Here is an 18,149-nt window from a genome sequence, read left to right on the forward strand (position 1 = left end):
TCCGTTTATGAGGAACGCACTACATCTTTTAACCACCTGATTTGGACCTTGGGAAAGCCATTTAACTTCGTCGGTGACGTTCTTCCCACTCCAAACCTATTGAATGGAAAGTAAACTGAGTAATTAAAAATGTTTTGAGTAAATATTATTATTTGTCGGTGAAAGCTCCAATTACATACCGTTTGGCTTAACCATTCATGAAAAGATTCTGTAAACAACTTATTGATATCTCGATGTTGTGTTCTTCGGGAGCGCGAACGAGATCTCAATATTTGTTTATACTCACTATGTTAAAAATATGTTCAGGTTGTTAGACTATAAACAATTTTTAAATGATGAATATTTATCAAATTTCTAGAACTTACTTGCGTAAAGGTTCCATTGATTCGTGGTGAAACAGAACATATCGATGTGCTTGTACCCACGATAAATCATCTAATTCTGCAATTTCAACTTTACCGATTGGTTCTCCAAAACTTTGGAACAAATAATTATCAGCAAAGTTATGATCCGTGAGTCCAAAGATTTCTATTTGGTCTGCATTCAACCTTGTTTCAACATCTTCCAAATATCTTGAATGAAGGTCATACATTCCTCGCTAAGTAGCCTTCAAAATCGATCCTTCGGATAACGCTTGTTGCGGCAATAAGACTTTAATTTGGATAGGAACCTAAACACGGTATACAACATTATCAAAAGTTGTAACTAAATGCATATAGGTGAATGAAGGAAAATTTTAAAAATTGTAATTAACACCTTTCTATGGGATACATCCATCGATAGAAAACGGGTCCGCCAAGAATTGCTTCATGCGGGAGATGGATTATCAAGTGAACCATAATAGTGAAGAAGGAAGGTGGGAAGATTTTCTCCATGTTGCATAAAGTTAAAGCGGCTCGATCCTGTACCTTCTGAAGTTCTTGAACATCCAAAACCTTGCCACAAATGGCTTTCATTATATTGGATAGTTCAATTATACAAGACGTCACCTTCTTCGAAATACAAAATCGTAGAGCAACTGGCAGTAAATCTTGCATCAAGATGTGATAGTCATGTGATTTTAGTGAATATAGTCTTCGATCTTTAACACTAACACATCGAGATATATTAGATGCATACGCATCTGGAACCTTTATATCCTTCAACACCATGCAGAACACTTCTTTCTCTGTCTTCGACATTGAGAAAATAGAAGGCGGCAACCGATATTTACCATTCGAAAGTGGATTCGGATGAAGATCAGGTCGAATTCCCATCTGAACTAAATCAAGTCAACTCTGAAGATTGTCTTTTGATTTTCCGTCTACATTCAAAATTGTACAGACAATGTTCTCGCAGAAATTTTTCTCAATATGCATAACATCAAGATTGTGTCGTAAAAGGTGGTGCTCCCAATAAAGCAACTCAAAAAAAATACTTCTTTTTTTCCACAAGTCCGCCTCATTAGGATCATCCTCTTCATCGAAGTTATCATCAGCTTCATCATTTGATCTTCTATTTCTTTGCGTGTTTGCTGGTTGATTCATCTTCCCATAACTGAAATTCATATCTTCCAACATTAACAAGATTTCAGATCCACTTGTCTGCGAAGGAGCTTCTCTGAACTCTTCAGTACCGTCAAATGCCGAACTCTGAGATCTAAATCTATGATTTTCCGGTAACCACAGACGATGCCCCATGTAAGAGAACTTCTTCCCATTGTATAACCATTGCGAACATGTTTATGCGGCAAGACAACAAGGGCACGATAACGACCCTTGGTACTCCAACTGGATAAATTGGCATAAGCGGGGAAGTCATTAATGGTCCACATCAAAGCTGCACGTAAATTAAAGTTCTCCTTTCTCAGCACATCGTATGGCTCGACACCAGCCCATAATTGTTTTAACTGTAATGGCCCAAATTCAAAATTATCGGAATAGTGGTTTCGTAACCACAAATCCAATTTAAAGAGAAATTTATTTTAATATTTTTGCATGAATATTGATATGATAGGAAAAATCGTATGAAAATATCGATAGAAAAATTTTACTGATTAAGCGGTTAGTTAGAAAAAGAAATTATTGAAGAAATTAGGTAAAAATAAGATATCGAGACTTCGATCTCGAAAAACCGAGTCAAAAATATTTTTATAAATATTTATGAAGTGTTAGTAATATGGTATTAAAATTTCGTTAGAAAATTTTAATGTTTGGGTAATCAATTAAGTAAAAGGACTAAATTGAAAAAGGTGTAAAAGTTACTAGAGGATTAAATAGCTCAATTGTGAAATGAGGAGGGACATAAATTGCAAATAACCCCAAATGGAGATATTTTGGGCGGCATACGCTGAGAAAAATCAGGAGAATTGAAGAAATAAGGGTAAAATTGGAATATTACAAAATTTGCTTTAAAAGTTAGAACTAAAGTGGAATTATCTAGATTTCTCTTTATTTTTCTGCACTCTCATCAGCCAAAAAACGTCCTAAGGGTTTATTCAAGCTGTTTTTTCATAATTTTTGCACCAAGTGAGTTAATTCTTGCCTTTTTCTTGTAATTTTTGTGTTTCTAAGACTTTTACAACTAGGTCCTATTACTAAATTCATTAGTTTTTGATTTTATGAATGATATTGAAAGTTGATATGAATATGTGCTGGAATTTTATGAGGAAATAGGATGAAATTGATGCTTTAATTTGTTTATGAGATGATTTTATTAGGTAATTCCAATAGAAATTGATTTGTAGGACCTAATTGTGAAAAAGTTTGGAATTAAAGTTTAGTGCTGAAATTCTGATTTCCAAAGGTTATAAGGTAGTTTAAAGTGACATAATAAAGTGTTGATTGAGAAAAATCAGCTCAATTGAGAGGTTAATTGAGCAGGGACGAAATTATCATTGTTGAAAGTTTAAGGGAAAAATGGTAATTAACACCATGCACTAAAACAGTTTTGGACAGCAGCAGTACTCTAACTTCGAAAAATCACCAAAAATTGTATAGATCGAATTAGAGGATGAATAAAATATGAAATTAAATATTATTGAGTCTAGTTTCTTATAAAAGAAATGGTGTAAGCAATGGAATTGTAAATCATGAGATATAATAGATTTTGTGAGACAAGGCCAGAATGAATTCGGGTTCCCCTGTTCTGACTTTGGAAACTCATTAAAAATTGTACAAAAATGATTATGAGTTATAATTTATATGATTAGAATCCTTAATGAGTCTATTTTCTGAATAAATAAATGGAAGCATCATCCTAATTCTGTACAGTGAGATAATTAATTTTTAGTGAAGAGGGGTCAGAACTGTCATACAGTGAAACAGGGGAAACTTTAAAGAATAAACTGTACTTATTGGCTGAACCAAAAATTCTGAAATTTTTATGGTAAGAAGATATGTGAGTCTAGTTTTATGGAAAATTAATGGATCTTAATTTGGAGTTCCTTAGCTCAAGATATAAATAATTTAGTGACTTTGACTCAGTGAGGCAGCTTTGAATGCACTATAAATAATAATGGAATTGTAGAGAAAGTTACATATGAACATGAAATGTATTAGATTAATGGTTAAATTTATTTATTTAGATCCGGAAAATTAAAATACGAAGCAAGATCGAGGAAAAGAAAAAGTTCGGGATTAGTAGATTTTTGTTTACGAACAATTGTCGAGGTAAGTTCGTGTAACTTGAATTATATTCTTAAATGCTTGAAATGTTTGTTATTGTTGTGAATAGGAGTTGTATGTTTATTGTATGATAATTGATGAAGTATTGATATACTTGATGAAAAGAGGAAATAAATCCCGGTTGAATGAAAGGAAAATTCGATGGATCTCTGAAAAGGAATTGACGGTAAAAAGGATCTAGCCCGGACGGGTGATCCTATCTTGATATAGCCCTCCCGAAGAATATGTGGAAAATGGATTTAGCCCGGACGGGTAATCCAATTAGGTCTGAATTTAGCTTTGATAGTAATTCGATCCAAGCTCATTAGAGTAATTGTCGTTGTGATTTAGCTTTGACCGGTAATCCCGACAATACTGTGAGTTTATATTCTGAGATTTAGCTTTGGATTGGTAATCCCATTGTAAGGATGAGGTTCAGGGAGTGTGCTCTCGAAATAGAAATGTGCGCACATGAATATGAATTGACGGACCGGATTTGTACACTTAGGTGTACCCTGAATATCCATCGAAATTCCAAGTAGTTCAACGGATAAATATGGAAAATAACAAGGAAATGGAAATCATGGAATTGATGAGCTCATCAATCATTTATCTTTGTAATGAATTTGTATGAGGTTGAGTTTGTATGTGATAGGTATATGTTATGTGAATTGGATGTGTGCTTGTGTTATTAAATGATGGATGTATAAGTATGGTAAGTATAATTCCTGTTGCATGAACTTACTAAGCACAAAGTGCTTACCCTGTTTCTTTTTCCCCTGTTTGTAGAGTTAAGAGCTCGGAGGTCGGATTTGGTCGGAGACACATCACACTATCAATCTCGAGATCTCGGTACATAAAGGAACTTTATTTTGGAATTCAATGGCATGTATAAGCTAGTAAATTAGATGTTATTGTGAAATGAATGTATGGTTAGCCATTGGTAGGGCTAACAAATTTTGGTTTTGGTATGTGATGAAATTATCTTATGAATATGATAAATCTATCTTGAAAAAAAAAATTCGGTAAGATCTGGTAATGCCTCATACTCTATTTCGGCGACGAATACGGGTAGGGGTATTACATTAACTCTTCAATAAGTGGCTGTAAATAAATGTCGATATCATTCCCGGGCCCTTTCTCTCCAGGGATAATCATAGATAAGATAATGGAAGATTGCTTCATGCAAATCCACGGAGGCAGATTGTAAGGAACAAGCACTACTGGCCAAGTACTGTATGCAGTACTCATGATCTTGTAAGGATTAAATCCATCAGATGCTAGGCCAAGCCTCACACTCCTGGGATTGCTTGCAAAGCTTGGAAATTTATTGTCAAATGATTTCCAAGCTAAAGAATCTGCCGGATGCCTTAATAGTCCATCATCGGTTCGTCTTTCATGGTGCCACGTCATTGACTCCGCTGTCTTCGACGACATGAAAAGCCTTTGAAGCCTTGGTATCAGCGGAAAATACTGCAAAATCTTGACCGGCTTCTTTCTTGGCTGTGCATCATTTTCATTGTTGTTCACATCTTCTGTGTTTCTATTCATCCAACGGGATTCGCCGCATACATGACAGCACTGTTGGTTTCTCCGATCGCCCCAGTACAACATGCAATCATTCGGGCAACTATGGATTTTGTTGTACCCAAGACCTAAGTCTTTTATCATTTTCTTCATATCTTTGCATGACTGAGGGATTTTTGCAAACGGAAACATTTCTCTCAAAAACTCTAACAGCATTGTCAATGAGTTCCCGGTCCACCCTCCCAAACATTTTAACTGGAAAAGACGAATGCAGAAAGACATTTTTGAAAATTTCTATCCCTCATATAATTCTTCGTTCATCTCATTAAGTAGCATGTAGAACTTTGCGGCTTCTCCATTCGGCTCTTCATGATGTACACTTCTTCCGAGTTCGATAAAAGCATTTCCACCTAGATTACAATCATCAGATGGCACAAAGTCGGGTGGGAACAACTGTAAACCATGACTGTGAATATTAAATGCTTCCCGCAACATCCCTTCCATGTCATCCCCTCTAACAGACTGATGATAAGCAGTACTATCATAAGATACATCCATCCTTGAAGAGGAAGTACTAGGCGGGCATTCTCCATGAAAAAACCATTGTTTATAACCACGAACAAACCCATCAACAATTAGATGCTCGTATACAACTTCACGATAATGCCAGTTTATGTTGACACACTTCTTACACGGGCAAAGAATCATGTTCTCTTGGTTGCATATTGAAATGCAAAATTTAGAAAGGTTTGTACTCCATTTCGATAACCGTCGCTTACCCTTGACAAATTCATCCAAGACCGGTCCATTTCTTATTTCTTGAAGCCTAATCTTGACAATAAATTGCACGGGTTTAGGATTTAGGAATAAGTATAGTTAAGCTATGTAAGTTATGTATTATGTAAGTTATTTATTACCCAAATTGTGTAAGTTGTGTATTATGAAAATTATGCTATGTAAGTTATGTAAGTCATATAAGTTACGTAAGTTGTAAGTTATGTAAGTTGTTTATTATGAAAATTAAGTAAGTTATGTAATTTACTGAATAATTAAAAAATGTAAGTTATGTAAGTTGTAAGTTATGTATAATATTAATTAACTAACTTATGTAATTTAAGTATAATATTAATGTAAGTTATGTATAATATTAATTAACAAAGTTATGTAATTTATGTATAATATTAATGTAATTAGTTATGTAATTTATGTATATTAATTAATTAAGTTATATAATTTATGTATAATATTAATGTAAGTTATGTAATTTATGAATAATTATAAAATGTAAGTTATGTAAGTTGTAAGTTATGTAAGTTATGTATAATATTAATTAATTAAGTTATGTAATTTATGTATAATATTAATGTAAGCAATGTAATTTATGTGTAATAATTAATTAAGTTATGTAATTTATGTATAATACTAATGTAAGTTATGTATAATATTAATTAATTAAGTTATGTAATTTATGTATAATATTAATGCAAGTTATGTATAATATTAATGTAACTTATGTAATTTATGTATATTAATTAATTAAATGATATGTACAAGCTTATGGAAGCTAAGAAAAGTAGAATTATCCTTTCACTTTTGTGTCTCCTCTTCTCTCTTATTCTTACTATAGTTCTTTTAGTTTTATAATGTCTTGATATATAAAATTAGTCAAATTTTAATTTTGGTCATTATACTATTCTTAAATTTGAGATTTTATATTTATATTTTAATTTTGACGTAATTTGGTATCTCAATGTTTATAATGCTATTAGTTAAATGAAATATCTTATTTTAATTAAAATGCTTATGAGAATTTTAAAATTTCGGACTCTCCTAAACTAAACCAAATTTCTTGTTAAATTGTATCATTTAACAAGTCTCAAATTATAAATTAACCTTCAACCACATATGAATCCACAAACATCATATTAATGTAAGAATTTAACAAGTCCCAAATTTTGCTTTCTCCTCTCAAAATCTTCTAACACCACATGCAAGATTAAATTGGAAAGCAGAACCATCGTATTCCAACGTGCAAAATGGTTCAACTAAAGCTCAATTTGTCAAGGAAAAGCATTTATACCAACATGGTTCTATTGCGGTAAAACTCGATAAAACCATAAACTCGAGATCGACCCAACACCTAAACAACCATAGACCAAGTTGCAGGGATGCCATAATTTTCATAATTTATACCAACACTCATTATGGTGATAACTACAGAAAATAATTTAACAATAAATGCCTTTAGAAGTATAACTTGTACATTGCTGAAGCTGGAAACCCCGAATGATTTTTGAGAAAAAGAGGAAAACCTTACCGATTTCTTCGACGGCAGAGGAGTGCGATGGTAGAGGACTGTGACGGTAGACGATCGACGGCAGAATGGACGGTTATTTTCAAAGCAGCAGATTTGGGGAAGGTTCGGGTCCTGGAGCGCAGCAGATTTGGGGAAGGTTTAGGGTTCTTGCCTTGGGGAAATTTTGGGGAAAATTTAGAGGGAATGAAGATTTCGGGTATGGGAAAAATGACTTGGGGAATAAAATGGGAGGGGAATAAAACGACAGCATCTTTTTTGAACCAGAATGAAACGTTGCGGCGTTTTTAACACAGCTCCACTAATACCGTAAAGGCAAAACGGCATCGTTTTGTTTAAAAAACCCGAAACTTTGCGGCGTTTTCACCATAGCGCCACTAATGTCGTTAATGTGCCAGGGAAAACGACACCGTTTGGTTTAAAAAACCCGAAAACTTTGCGGCACTTTTACCATAGCGCCACTAATGCCCTTAATGTAAACGACACCGTTTCATTAAAAAAACCCCGACAATTTGCGGCATTTTCGGCGTAATGCCACTAATGCCATTAATATGCCAGGCAAAACGACACCGCTTTGTTTACAAAAATGATAAAATTTTGCGACGTTTCCATAATATCGTCGCTAATGCACATTTAGTGGCGTTTTTCCTAGCGCCGCTAAATCCATTAAATTCACAGCCAAATACTTCACTGTTTCGTCTATATTATTAGCAATTTTTATGCGTTTTGTCCTAAACGCTAATGTTAAATAAAATTCTTTATTCAAACAGTAGTTATGGGATATTTGAATACATAGTTTTTTAAGTTATATTTATAAAATTAAAAAATTTGTTTTTAAGTAATATCTATAAAAAATAGATAAAATTAAAAATTTTAGAGTTTTATATTTCATTTTGATTTTTGTATTTTAATTTTAATTTTAATTTTATTTCTTAAGTAATATCTAAATTATCCATAGCAAGCTATTACTTTTTTAACTTATTTATTATTTCTATTTAAGGTTATATTTAAATATATCAAATGGTTTAGATTCAATTTTTTAAAATATAAAAGCATTAATTAATTAATTGTATAAAATTTCAAATCTCAAGTGAACCTTAACCTTAACCATTGAAATGATATAAATATTTAAGTCTATATATCTCTCTCAAGGCATAATTTAAACCTTAAATTATACATCTTTTACAATTAATGCATAAGAACATATATTTAAAATATAAATAAATAATAATAATCTAAACCCAAAACTCTAACCCGACCCTCTTAAAACCCTAAACCTCTTAAATCCCTAACTCTTAACCACTAACGTGCAACCCCTTATTAAACCCCTAACACCTAAACCATAAATCCCGACCAACCCTTAATCCCTAATCCATAATCCATAATCCCTAAATCCATATATATATAGTACTCCCTAAACCTTAATTTAAATATGAACTCCTAAACCGGCCTTAAATTTTAAATTTATCATATACCCTAAACTAATTAAAAACTCTAAACAATTTTATTATATATTATCTTTTACAACTACACAATAACGTATTTAAAATATAAATAAATAATAATCTAAACCCAAAACCCTAACCCAACCCCTGGAATCTTAAACCCTAAATCCCTAACTCTTAACCCTAACATCTACCCCTTACACCCCTAACCCTTAAACCTTAAATCTCAACCCTTAATTAAACCATAATATACCTAATCCATAATCCCTAAATCCACATATATATTCCCTACCTACATTAAAACCTTAAAATATGAACTATTAAACCGACCTTAAATCCTAAATTTATCATATACCATAAATTGAAAACCCTAAACTATATATAGGATAATTAATTCAATATTTTAAAATTATTAATATCTCTTTTACGATTATATAAGAAATTTTTAATATATAAATTAAAAACAATAGTAATCAAGTTTACATATAACTTTAAAATTATTTTAAATAATAGTCTTTTAATTTTCCATGTCTTTTATTTCAAATTATTTCTATGTGTTATTTTTTTTCAAGATTTTAAATATTCAATTAGGAATAGGTTCAATTTTAAAAATTAATAAATAAACCAATTAAGGTAAAATGTTTTAGCAGCTTAAGCGAAGCCGAAAACCCAGAACATTTGCGGCGCTTTAACAAAAACGCCGCTAAAACCTATATTATTCGCGGCGCTAATCTAAAAACGCCACTAAAGTCACCGAAGTGTCTCCAAACGACGTCGTCTGGGGTTTAGTTTTTGTGGCATTTTTATAAAAACGCCGCTAATACTCACATTATTAGCGGCGCTATTCAAAAAACGCCACTAATGTCACCGAAGTGTCTCCAGACGACGTCGTCTGGGTTTTAGTTTTTGCGGTGTTTTTATACAAAACGCCTCTAATACTCATATTATTAGCGGCGCTACTCGGAAAACGCCACTAATGTCACCGAAGTGTCTCCAAACGAAGTCGTTTGGGTTTTAGTTTTCCGGCGTTTTGTAGAAACGCCGCTAATATCATATTATTAGCGGCGCTATTAGAAAACGCCACTAAAGTCACCGGTGTCTCCAAACGACGTCGTCTGGGGTTTAGTTTTTGCGGCATTTTTATAGAAACGCCGCTAATACTCATATTATTAGCGGCGCTATTCAAAAAATGCCACTAATGTCACCGAAGTGTCCCCAAACGACGTCGTCTGGGTTTTAGTTTTTGCGGCATTTTTACAGAAACGCTGCTAATTCTCATATTATTAGCGGCGCTATTCGAAAAACGCCACTAATGTCACCGAAGTTTCTCCAAACGACGTCGTCTGGGTTTAGTTTTTGCGGCGTTTTTATAGAAACGCTGCTAATACTCAATCGGTTGCGGCGTTTTCAGTAAAGCGCCGCTAATGTACGATTTGTTCAGGCGTTTTTTGTATAAACGCCACTAAAAGTGCCGCTAAAAGCCTGTTTTGGTGTAGTGATTAAAACCCAAACAATCAGAACAAATGAAACATATAATAAAATTAAATCACAATGAAAACCTTATCAACTTTATTAAATAAACTCTAAAATACAAATTAAACATTACTAAATTTCTCCCATAATTGAAAGTCAAACCATGAGGTTGGGAATGTGGATTTTTGAGATTGCTTTTCCTGATTTTGTCTGTACTTTTATCAACCTCGCTTTCGGACATTGTCTAATTGAACTTCTTAATTTTGTTTCTTAATTAGGAAAGCATGCTTCTTCTAACTTTCTGTATTTAATATTCACACTGAGAGTTTTAGCAACCCCAAAGGTAGCTACCCTACCCATTTTTGGATTACTATTATAAGAGGGGTCGAAAAGAAATTTTAATTTTTAATAGTATATATCTTTATAATTTTTAAAGGATTAAATTAAATTTTTATAATTTTAAGGGGCAAAGTGCAAATTTACTTTTACTATTTTAAAATTTTAAAATTTTTTAAAAGACCAAAATAACAATTTTCTATTTTAAGGGACCAGGCCCTCCCAGCCCCAATAGATTTGCCTCTGTCCTGATTCTTTGCTCATTCTACTCTACTTTATTATATTGATATTAAACTCGTTTTAAATTTGCTTCTAAACATTAAAACTTTTTAATCAAGACAACGTCAGTGGAGTTGACAGGATCCAGCCCTCCCTAAAATAAGAATTTTTTATTTTTTGACCTTCTACAATTTGTAACTATTTTTATTTATAGGTAAAATTATACTTTTCCCCTAAAATGACAATTTTGATTTAGTCTTTTAAAATATATAAACATATAGACTATTAAAATAGAAAATCACATTTAATTCTACCCTTAACCCTCAAAAAAATTTCTCCCCAGACTATCGAAGATATATCAATAAGGTCATTCCATTATTAAAATCACTCATTTAACTGTTAAATGAGATGTCAAATCTTATGTGGCATAGTTTAAAACGAGAAGTTTAAAGAAAATTGAATATTGCGAAAATAGTTTTCTAAGCTTTTACAAAAGCTTCATCACCCAATCTCCCTTTTTTCGGTTTTACTTTCTTTGCAGTTTTTTATTTTAAAAGTTATGTGGCAACATTTTATTTTCTTTAAATTTTCATTTTAAATTATGCCACAAAAGATTTTGACATGTTATTTTAAGATTAAATTAACAGTTTTAGTAATTGAAGGACATAATTGATATACCATCAATGGCTTGAAGATGTAATTAAAACATTTTAAAATTTGAGAATAAATTTAAAATGAAAGTCATAATTTAGAGATATCTAGTGCAATTAAATCTATTTTTAGAATAATTAACTCTTATTTAATAAATACAATTATCCTTTGTCAATATATGGTTGCATGTATGTTTGTATGTCACTTTATAATTAGTTAAAAGAATTCGGATGGATTGATATATAAGTTGAATTGTTTGTATAACCTTCTTTTAATTTTTTAACGTAAACTATATAAGTTAAAATGTTTTAATTTATGATTATTTAGCTTTAATTGGTTAGTATCGATATTATAATCGGTACAGAAAAATCTGAATTTAAATATATTATCATTTTATTTAAAGATTAAAAAGGAAGTATAAATAATTTTCAATATTATGGCAATAGGAGAAAAACGACGTAAAACAAAATAATTGAAAATCAGTGATTGGCACATTAAGCATGACGCTTTATCTCAATCAAGATCTTCTCTTTCCTCCATCCTGACTGGGAACCCACCTTTCATCTTCGATGTTAGATAAACAACTAACGAAGGCTGAAATCCATCCTCCACTGCCGGCACCACCTTGAACTGCCTTAGAACACCACTCACCACCCTTTTCATCTGCAAGAACGCCATCTCCTTCCCCAAACAAATCCTGGGTCCCGCCTGGAACACTGGGTAAGTATATGGATCTCTCCCCACAAAGATCCATTTCCCTGCCTCATCTCTCTGCAGCCATCTCTCTGGCTTGAACTCTGCCCAATCCGATCCCCATATCTTCTCCATCCTCCCCATCGCGTAAGGATGATACGTAACCACCGTTCCTTTCTTCACAACCGTCCCGTCCGGTAAAATATCGTCGTCCACCGCCGTTTTGCTGTCCAATGGGACTGGAGGGTACAGTCTCATGCACTCGCAAAGAGCAGCATGTGTGTAAACCATGTCTTTAACTTCCTCAAACACCGGCATACCGGATTTCCCTTTGATTTCTTTGAGAATCTCCTTTTCAACTTCGGGGTTCTTGTGTAATAACCAGAAAAACCACGTCAAAGCAGCCGATGTCGTGTCACGGCCGGCAAGTATGAAGCTGATGACAACATCCGTCGCGAAATTCTCGTCCGTATGGCCTGAGGTCAAGAACCTCGACAACAGATCAACAGATTCCAAAGACGAATTATCAGCCAGCTCCTGTTTCTTTTCCCTTACAATCTTCCTCGCGAAATCACGGACTTGAGTGACCGCAGTATGGAGTCTTTTCTCCGATCCCACATTGAAAAATCGCTTGATTTTCCAAGCTATGCTAAGAAAAGCACGAAACCTTTCGCTAGTCATATCAGTAGCATCTTCAAACGCTTCAGCAAACTGCGCCGACGGTAAAGAAGGCAAAAGACAGGCAGGGTCAAACCCAAAAGCGATCTTACAAACGTTGTCAAAAGCGAATCTCTGAAGAATGTCTTGCAAGTCAAGCACGGACTTATCGACAACAGCATCAGATAACATCGGAATCAAACGGTCGTGAAGCTCGGTATCAACCACGGTTTGCACGAATTTACGAAGCGACTTGGTGTTGAACTCGTGGCTAGAAACTTGTCTCTGGAACTTCCAAGACTCGCCATTGACGTTGAAGATGCCGTGGCCGAGAAAATCGAAGAGAATGCCCCTGGAGAAAGGGCCCTTATGGTAGTTGAAGAAATGGGTCTTGAGCATGTGCTGGACATTGGCGGGGTTGGCAGTGAAAATCTGGCGACTACCAAATAAGTTGTGGAGGGTGAAAGTTGCAGAGAGAGAACTCTGGAGGATTTCGGTAGTCCATTGCACACGGTTTTCTTGATTGGATTTGATAGCGAAATAGGAACCGATTATCGGGTAAGATTTGGGGATATTTGAAGGAGATGAAGCTGATTTCTGGGATTTCGACGTTCTTCTGATGATGGTTAAGATTAAAAATGGGAGAGCGAAAAGCAACAAGGAAGCAAACAGCTGAGTAAACATCATGATGCTAATGACTTTGAGGTTTCGATTCATCATAGGTTCACCAAATATATAGACCGAAAAACGTGTTGTACGGATTATCTGGAATTCAATTTTCTTATTTTTTTGAAAAAGGGATTTCGTCAGGGATGAGGGAAGATGAGTAATAAAAAGAAAAAGACAAGGAACACAACAAATTAGATTTCAAAACATGGGTGTAAATGTAAATTACAAAAAAACTTAAACTCGTTTTAGAAATTATCAAATTTCATAATACTTGATTTAAACGACTCGTAAATTTTATTGATTTTGCTATATATATTATTAAACCCTGAATTTATATATTATTAAACTTAGCTGTATTTGTCTCTTCAAATTTAGATTTTGAGAAAAGGAAGAAGGGGATTTTATTTTATGAACAAATATCTTATTTTAATAACAAGGTGGCGACTGATATTATAAACGTAAGCAAAGACGTACCATCACCATTGGCCATGCATAAACCGCTAAGGCAAAGACCTAGTCTTCTAAACTTTCAAATTTTACGAATTTAGATGTTAAATTTATTATTTATTGTGGATTTTAGAGTAGATTAATAAATTTAGATATCTAAATTTGATTACAGAATATTTAATTTTTTTAATAAGATTTAGATTTGTTCATGGGTGGGACCCTGATAAAATTTTAAGTTCGTTTGATAGGTCCGATCCCGATTTGGCTTGAAAAATAAGTCTAAAATTTTGTCTAACTTCAATCCAGATAAACCGACTCAGCCCGCCTGTATTAAATTTTTTATATCATTTTTAAAATATATATAATAAATGTTTACGATACGAGCAACTCAACCGAGTTCAAAAGCCATAATAGAGATGAGCTTAGTTTCCCTCAAGGCTCAATTAGAGATCCAAATCCAAACAAATAAAGTCAAAACTCAACTTAGTTGTTCAAGACTTTATCACGAAAAAATTCGAGAAAAAGAGTTGAAGTGTCAAGACGATGAAATATGGAGTAATGATGAATTAGAAGAGACTAATTTTGTTCGTGGGTCTAAACTTTCAATCTATGATGACACGCCCATGTGGAAAATGCTAACAAGTTAGGCATTTCACTTCAACCCCAATTGATCCCACAAGCCTAGACGTTTCATATTAGGTTCGAGTTTTAGGCTTAATTTTTATTATATATGAGCCCAATACTTTATTTATCAGCTCTTATTATTATTTATTCTGATTTTTTTATAATTATTAAGTATTTTAAGTTTTTTAAGAGTTTTATGTTAACAAGAAAGTTTAGTTTAAAACTACTACTGGTTTAAATTAAATTGGAGTTCTAGTATACTTAAGAGTTTTATTTAGATTTATTTAGCTAGCCTATATATAGGCCTTTGCTTTGTACACAATTCAAACAATTTATTATTATTTTATTTCTCTTTTGAGTTAATAAATTCTCTCTAGATTTTCTTTTCAAGAATTTTTCTTGATTTCCTTTTAGAAGAGTTTTAACAATATTTTTAGATTGTGGGGATCATCTTCAAACTTTTTCTTGCCAATATTTCTATCTTGGAGGGAAAACTAGAGCCGCTTGAAGGGGGTTGTGGATTCTTCATGTTTCCAAAGCTTCTGAGGACTTCTACACGCCACGTTCTATCTTTCCATTTATCTTTTTTATTTGCTTCCTTATTATTCTAATATTTGATTTATTATTTTATTTTAGTTATTTTAATTATTTTATTTGACTTGGATTTAATTTCGTTTCAAGTTTGTGTCAAAATCCAAGTTTCTTTCTAAATGTTTAGAGCCCTAAGTCAAATCCGCAACTTTGACAAACTTTACGATCCGCTTCTACGTTTATCCGTCTCATCCTTTATCATTTGGTATCAGAATTGAGCATTTTAGGGCCCCATTTAATCCCACTTCAATCCTCTGTTTGGTTCAGGGTATTAGCTAATACCCGTCTATTACATTCCACCCCTAATCCCCAAAATCCACCGATTTCTATTACGTTTCTCTTTCTCAGATTAGGTGCTGCTTGAGTTTTAGACCCTGTTTTACCCTCCTGCTTCCCCTTTCCGTCTTCTTTCTTCTTCCTTCTTTTCTTTGAAGATTACAATAGAATCGACGCTTGGCCTTCTCAACCTTTTATTTTCGAGTTTATCAAATCGGAAAGGTAAATTCATATTTCTAACTCTCTTTTGCTCTCAAATTTATATGGATTCCTGTATTTTAATTAGCTTAAGTTCCGAGTAGATTTCTTTTTCTTAAAGGTTTTTGTTGCTGGTGGAAATTGGAACTCGATTGCAATGTAAATTGTCTCGTTTTCTCTGTTTTAATTAGCAATGTAAATTGCTTCAAAACCCAAGACTGAAAAACCAGCTACTCCTCGAACTACCACTCGACCCTCTGGGATTTTTAAACTTACCCCTGTTTCTCCTACTTTGGCTCGATTCCTTGGAGCCCCAGAGGCTTCCCTTTCCGATGCTGTTAAGCATATCTGGAGCTATATCAAATCCCATAACCTTCAGGTTCTCTCCATCTCTATTGCGTCCTATATAAAGTTATATTGTTTGGTCTAAATAAATGTGGGCTTGAGTAAATATCTGGGAAAATGTTGTTCAATTTTGGTAGTTAATTTGTACCATTTATTAATGGTTCTTGTTGCGAGTTGTTTGCTTGATGGCTTTATGAGGTTTCTTTACCCTTTCCATGGGCATTTGTTCCTCTATAATATTTTTTGTGCTTGTTAATCTTTGGGGTTTGGACTGTTTGGTGTTTATTGTTCAAGAGTAGTTAAGCTAGCAATTGTAGTAGGATTAGTTCATTAGGTAAATAGTTCTCGTGATTGGATTCAATAATTCAATTATATCATCAATCGATTCGAGTGAAATGTTTGCGGATTCGCTTGTTCTAAATTCATTCCACATTATGTATGTTTGATCTAAATTGTTAACCACTATGGTCAATAATTGATAAATGTGTTTTTGTGAAGAATTTGAACGAGTTGTGTATGCTTTTCATTGCGTTTCCTTTGTGGTATTTGAGACTAGATTGTTTTCACATGAGCTATTGGCAATTTCGACTACACAATCCGATCTTATCGCCTCACTCGTTAGTTTATTTACTTGAATATAGTTATGAAACCGCAATGGTTGTTTCTTTGTTAGGGAGATTGATGATGTCTTGGATATGTGATTTCATTTGGTATGATCATTGACTCTTTTGCTTTTTTGAAATTGACACTGGCTCCTCTATTAGTAATCGATTGTATTTTGTTTCTTTTACTAAAATAGGTAAATTAATATTTGTACATTACATCAAAGAGCAAACTGGTCATTCTTTAGTCTTCATACCTTAGTATGAGGTAGATGCCACGTGTCACATTATTCTATTAGTTATGCTAGTTTTTAAGAGTACAAATGAATGAAATTTTTAATAGAAAGGATTAATTTGTTCTTTGATCTAATGGACAATGAATAATTTAAAATACAATTTGATTCCTATTGCGGGCCTCCTTATACTTTTACCGCCATTTGGATGTGCTTCATTTGGCCGATGATCTATTCCCTCTACCCCATATTTGTCTTTGCTTTCATCTGTCATTGGGACATTTGCTATTTTTCTTCATTCATTCTTCATCTCAAGTTGTGTTGCTCCTAAACTCTTCAGTACTCGATTCAACAATCTCAAAATCAATATATACCCCAAGACTTGTTCTACTTGTATGAACCTACAAGTTCCACAGAAAGATCATTCTCGCCAAAATCATGAAAAATCAACAATGCTAAATACCATGTTTGCTATTCATTTCTTTAGTCAATTCATTCGCACAAATGACATCTTAAAGAATCCATCTTGGAAAATTTCTGGGAAAATGTTGTTCAATTTTGGTAGTTAATTTGTACCATTTATTAATGGTTCTTGTTGCGAGTTGTTTGCTTGATGGCTTTATGAGGTTTCTTTACCCTTTCCATGGGCATTTGTTCCCTCTATAATATATTTTTTTGTGCTTGTTAATGCTGGGGTTTGGACCTGTTTGGTGTTTATTGTTCAAGAGTAGTTAAGCTAGCAACTGTAGTAGGATTAAATTTTATGAATATTCATTTGCTACAGTTAGTTTCATTGATGGAGATTGGATTGTTATGGTTCATAAATATAAGTTTAGCCTTTTCACAGTTTTATATATAGCTTACATGCTAGCTCGCTGTTTCATTTTCCTACTAGCAGGTTTTTGTGGTGTTTTAGTTCTCTTCTTTCTAGATTTCTACCTCCTAAGCAACATTTTCACCCTCTACTTCCTTTCTATCCTTTAATGCTTGCTCAATTATGGTTGTTTTGAAATATAAAACTAGTCACTTTTATCTCAGGAAGACAAACAAACAACAAAATTAGTCAAAAATAACCTGCCTAATCACATGAACCCTCTCAAGTCCGAACAAAAATAAAACCACTCTTGAATCGCACATGATATCTCACTTTAAAATTTTCGTTTTCTACAACTTTATAAGCATCAAGATTGGGAGAAAGAAACCAA

General features: G+C 33.3%; 1 protein-coding gene and 1 long non-coding RNA gene across 2 annotated transcripts; one reads left to right on the forward strand and one right to left on the reverse strand.

Annotated features, from left to right (window-relative positions):
- Window positions 1–2,454: 2,454 nt before the first annotated feature.
- On the forward strand, window positions 2,455–4,501 carry LOC128042323 (uncharacterized). The gene is made up of 3 exons (XR_008197540.1): window positions 2,455–2,507; window positions 3,566–3,650; window positions 4,434–4,501. It is a non-coding gene; the product is annotated as an uncharacterized LOC128042323 (long non-coding RNA).
- Window positions 4,502–11,980: 7,479 nt separating this feature from the next.
- Window positions 11,981–13,682, reverse strand: LOC128042382 (cytochrome P450 94A1-like). The gene has a single exon (XM_052633300.1). It carries the CDS (start codon window positions 13,677–13,679, stop codon window positions 12,123–12,125), a length of 1,557 nt encoding a protein of 518 aa, XP_052489260.1. The 5' UTR covers window positions 13,680–13,682; the 3' UTR covers window positions 11,981–12,122.
- Between the last annotated feature and the right edge of the window lie 4,467 nt (window positions 13,683–18,149).

Source organism: Gossypium raimondii, chromosome 7 (genome assembly GCF_025698545.1).
Source record: "Gossypium raimondii isolate GPD5lz chromosome 7, ASM2569854v1, whole genome shotgun sequence".
NCBI classification, from domain to species: Eukaryota; Viridiplantae; Streptophyta; class Magnoliopsida; order Malvales; family Malvaceae; genus Gossypium; species Gossypium raimondii.

What these genes read in the sequence shown, in the direction of transcription:
- LOC128042382 (XM_052633300.1), bottom strand. Translation starts at nt 13,679, where the DNA reads ATGATGAATCGAAACCTCAAAGTCATTAGCATCATGATGTTTACTCAG.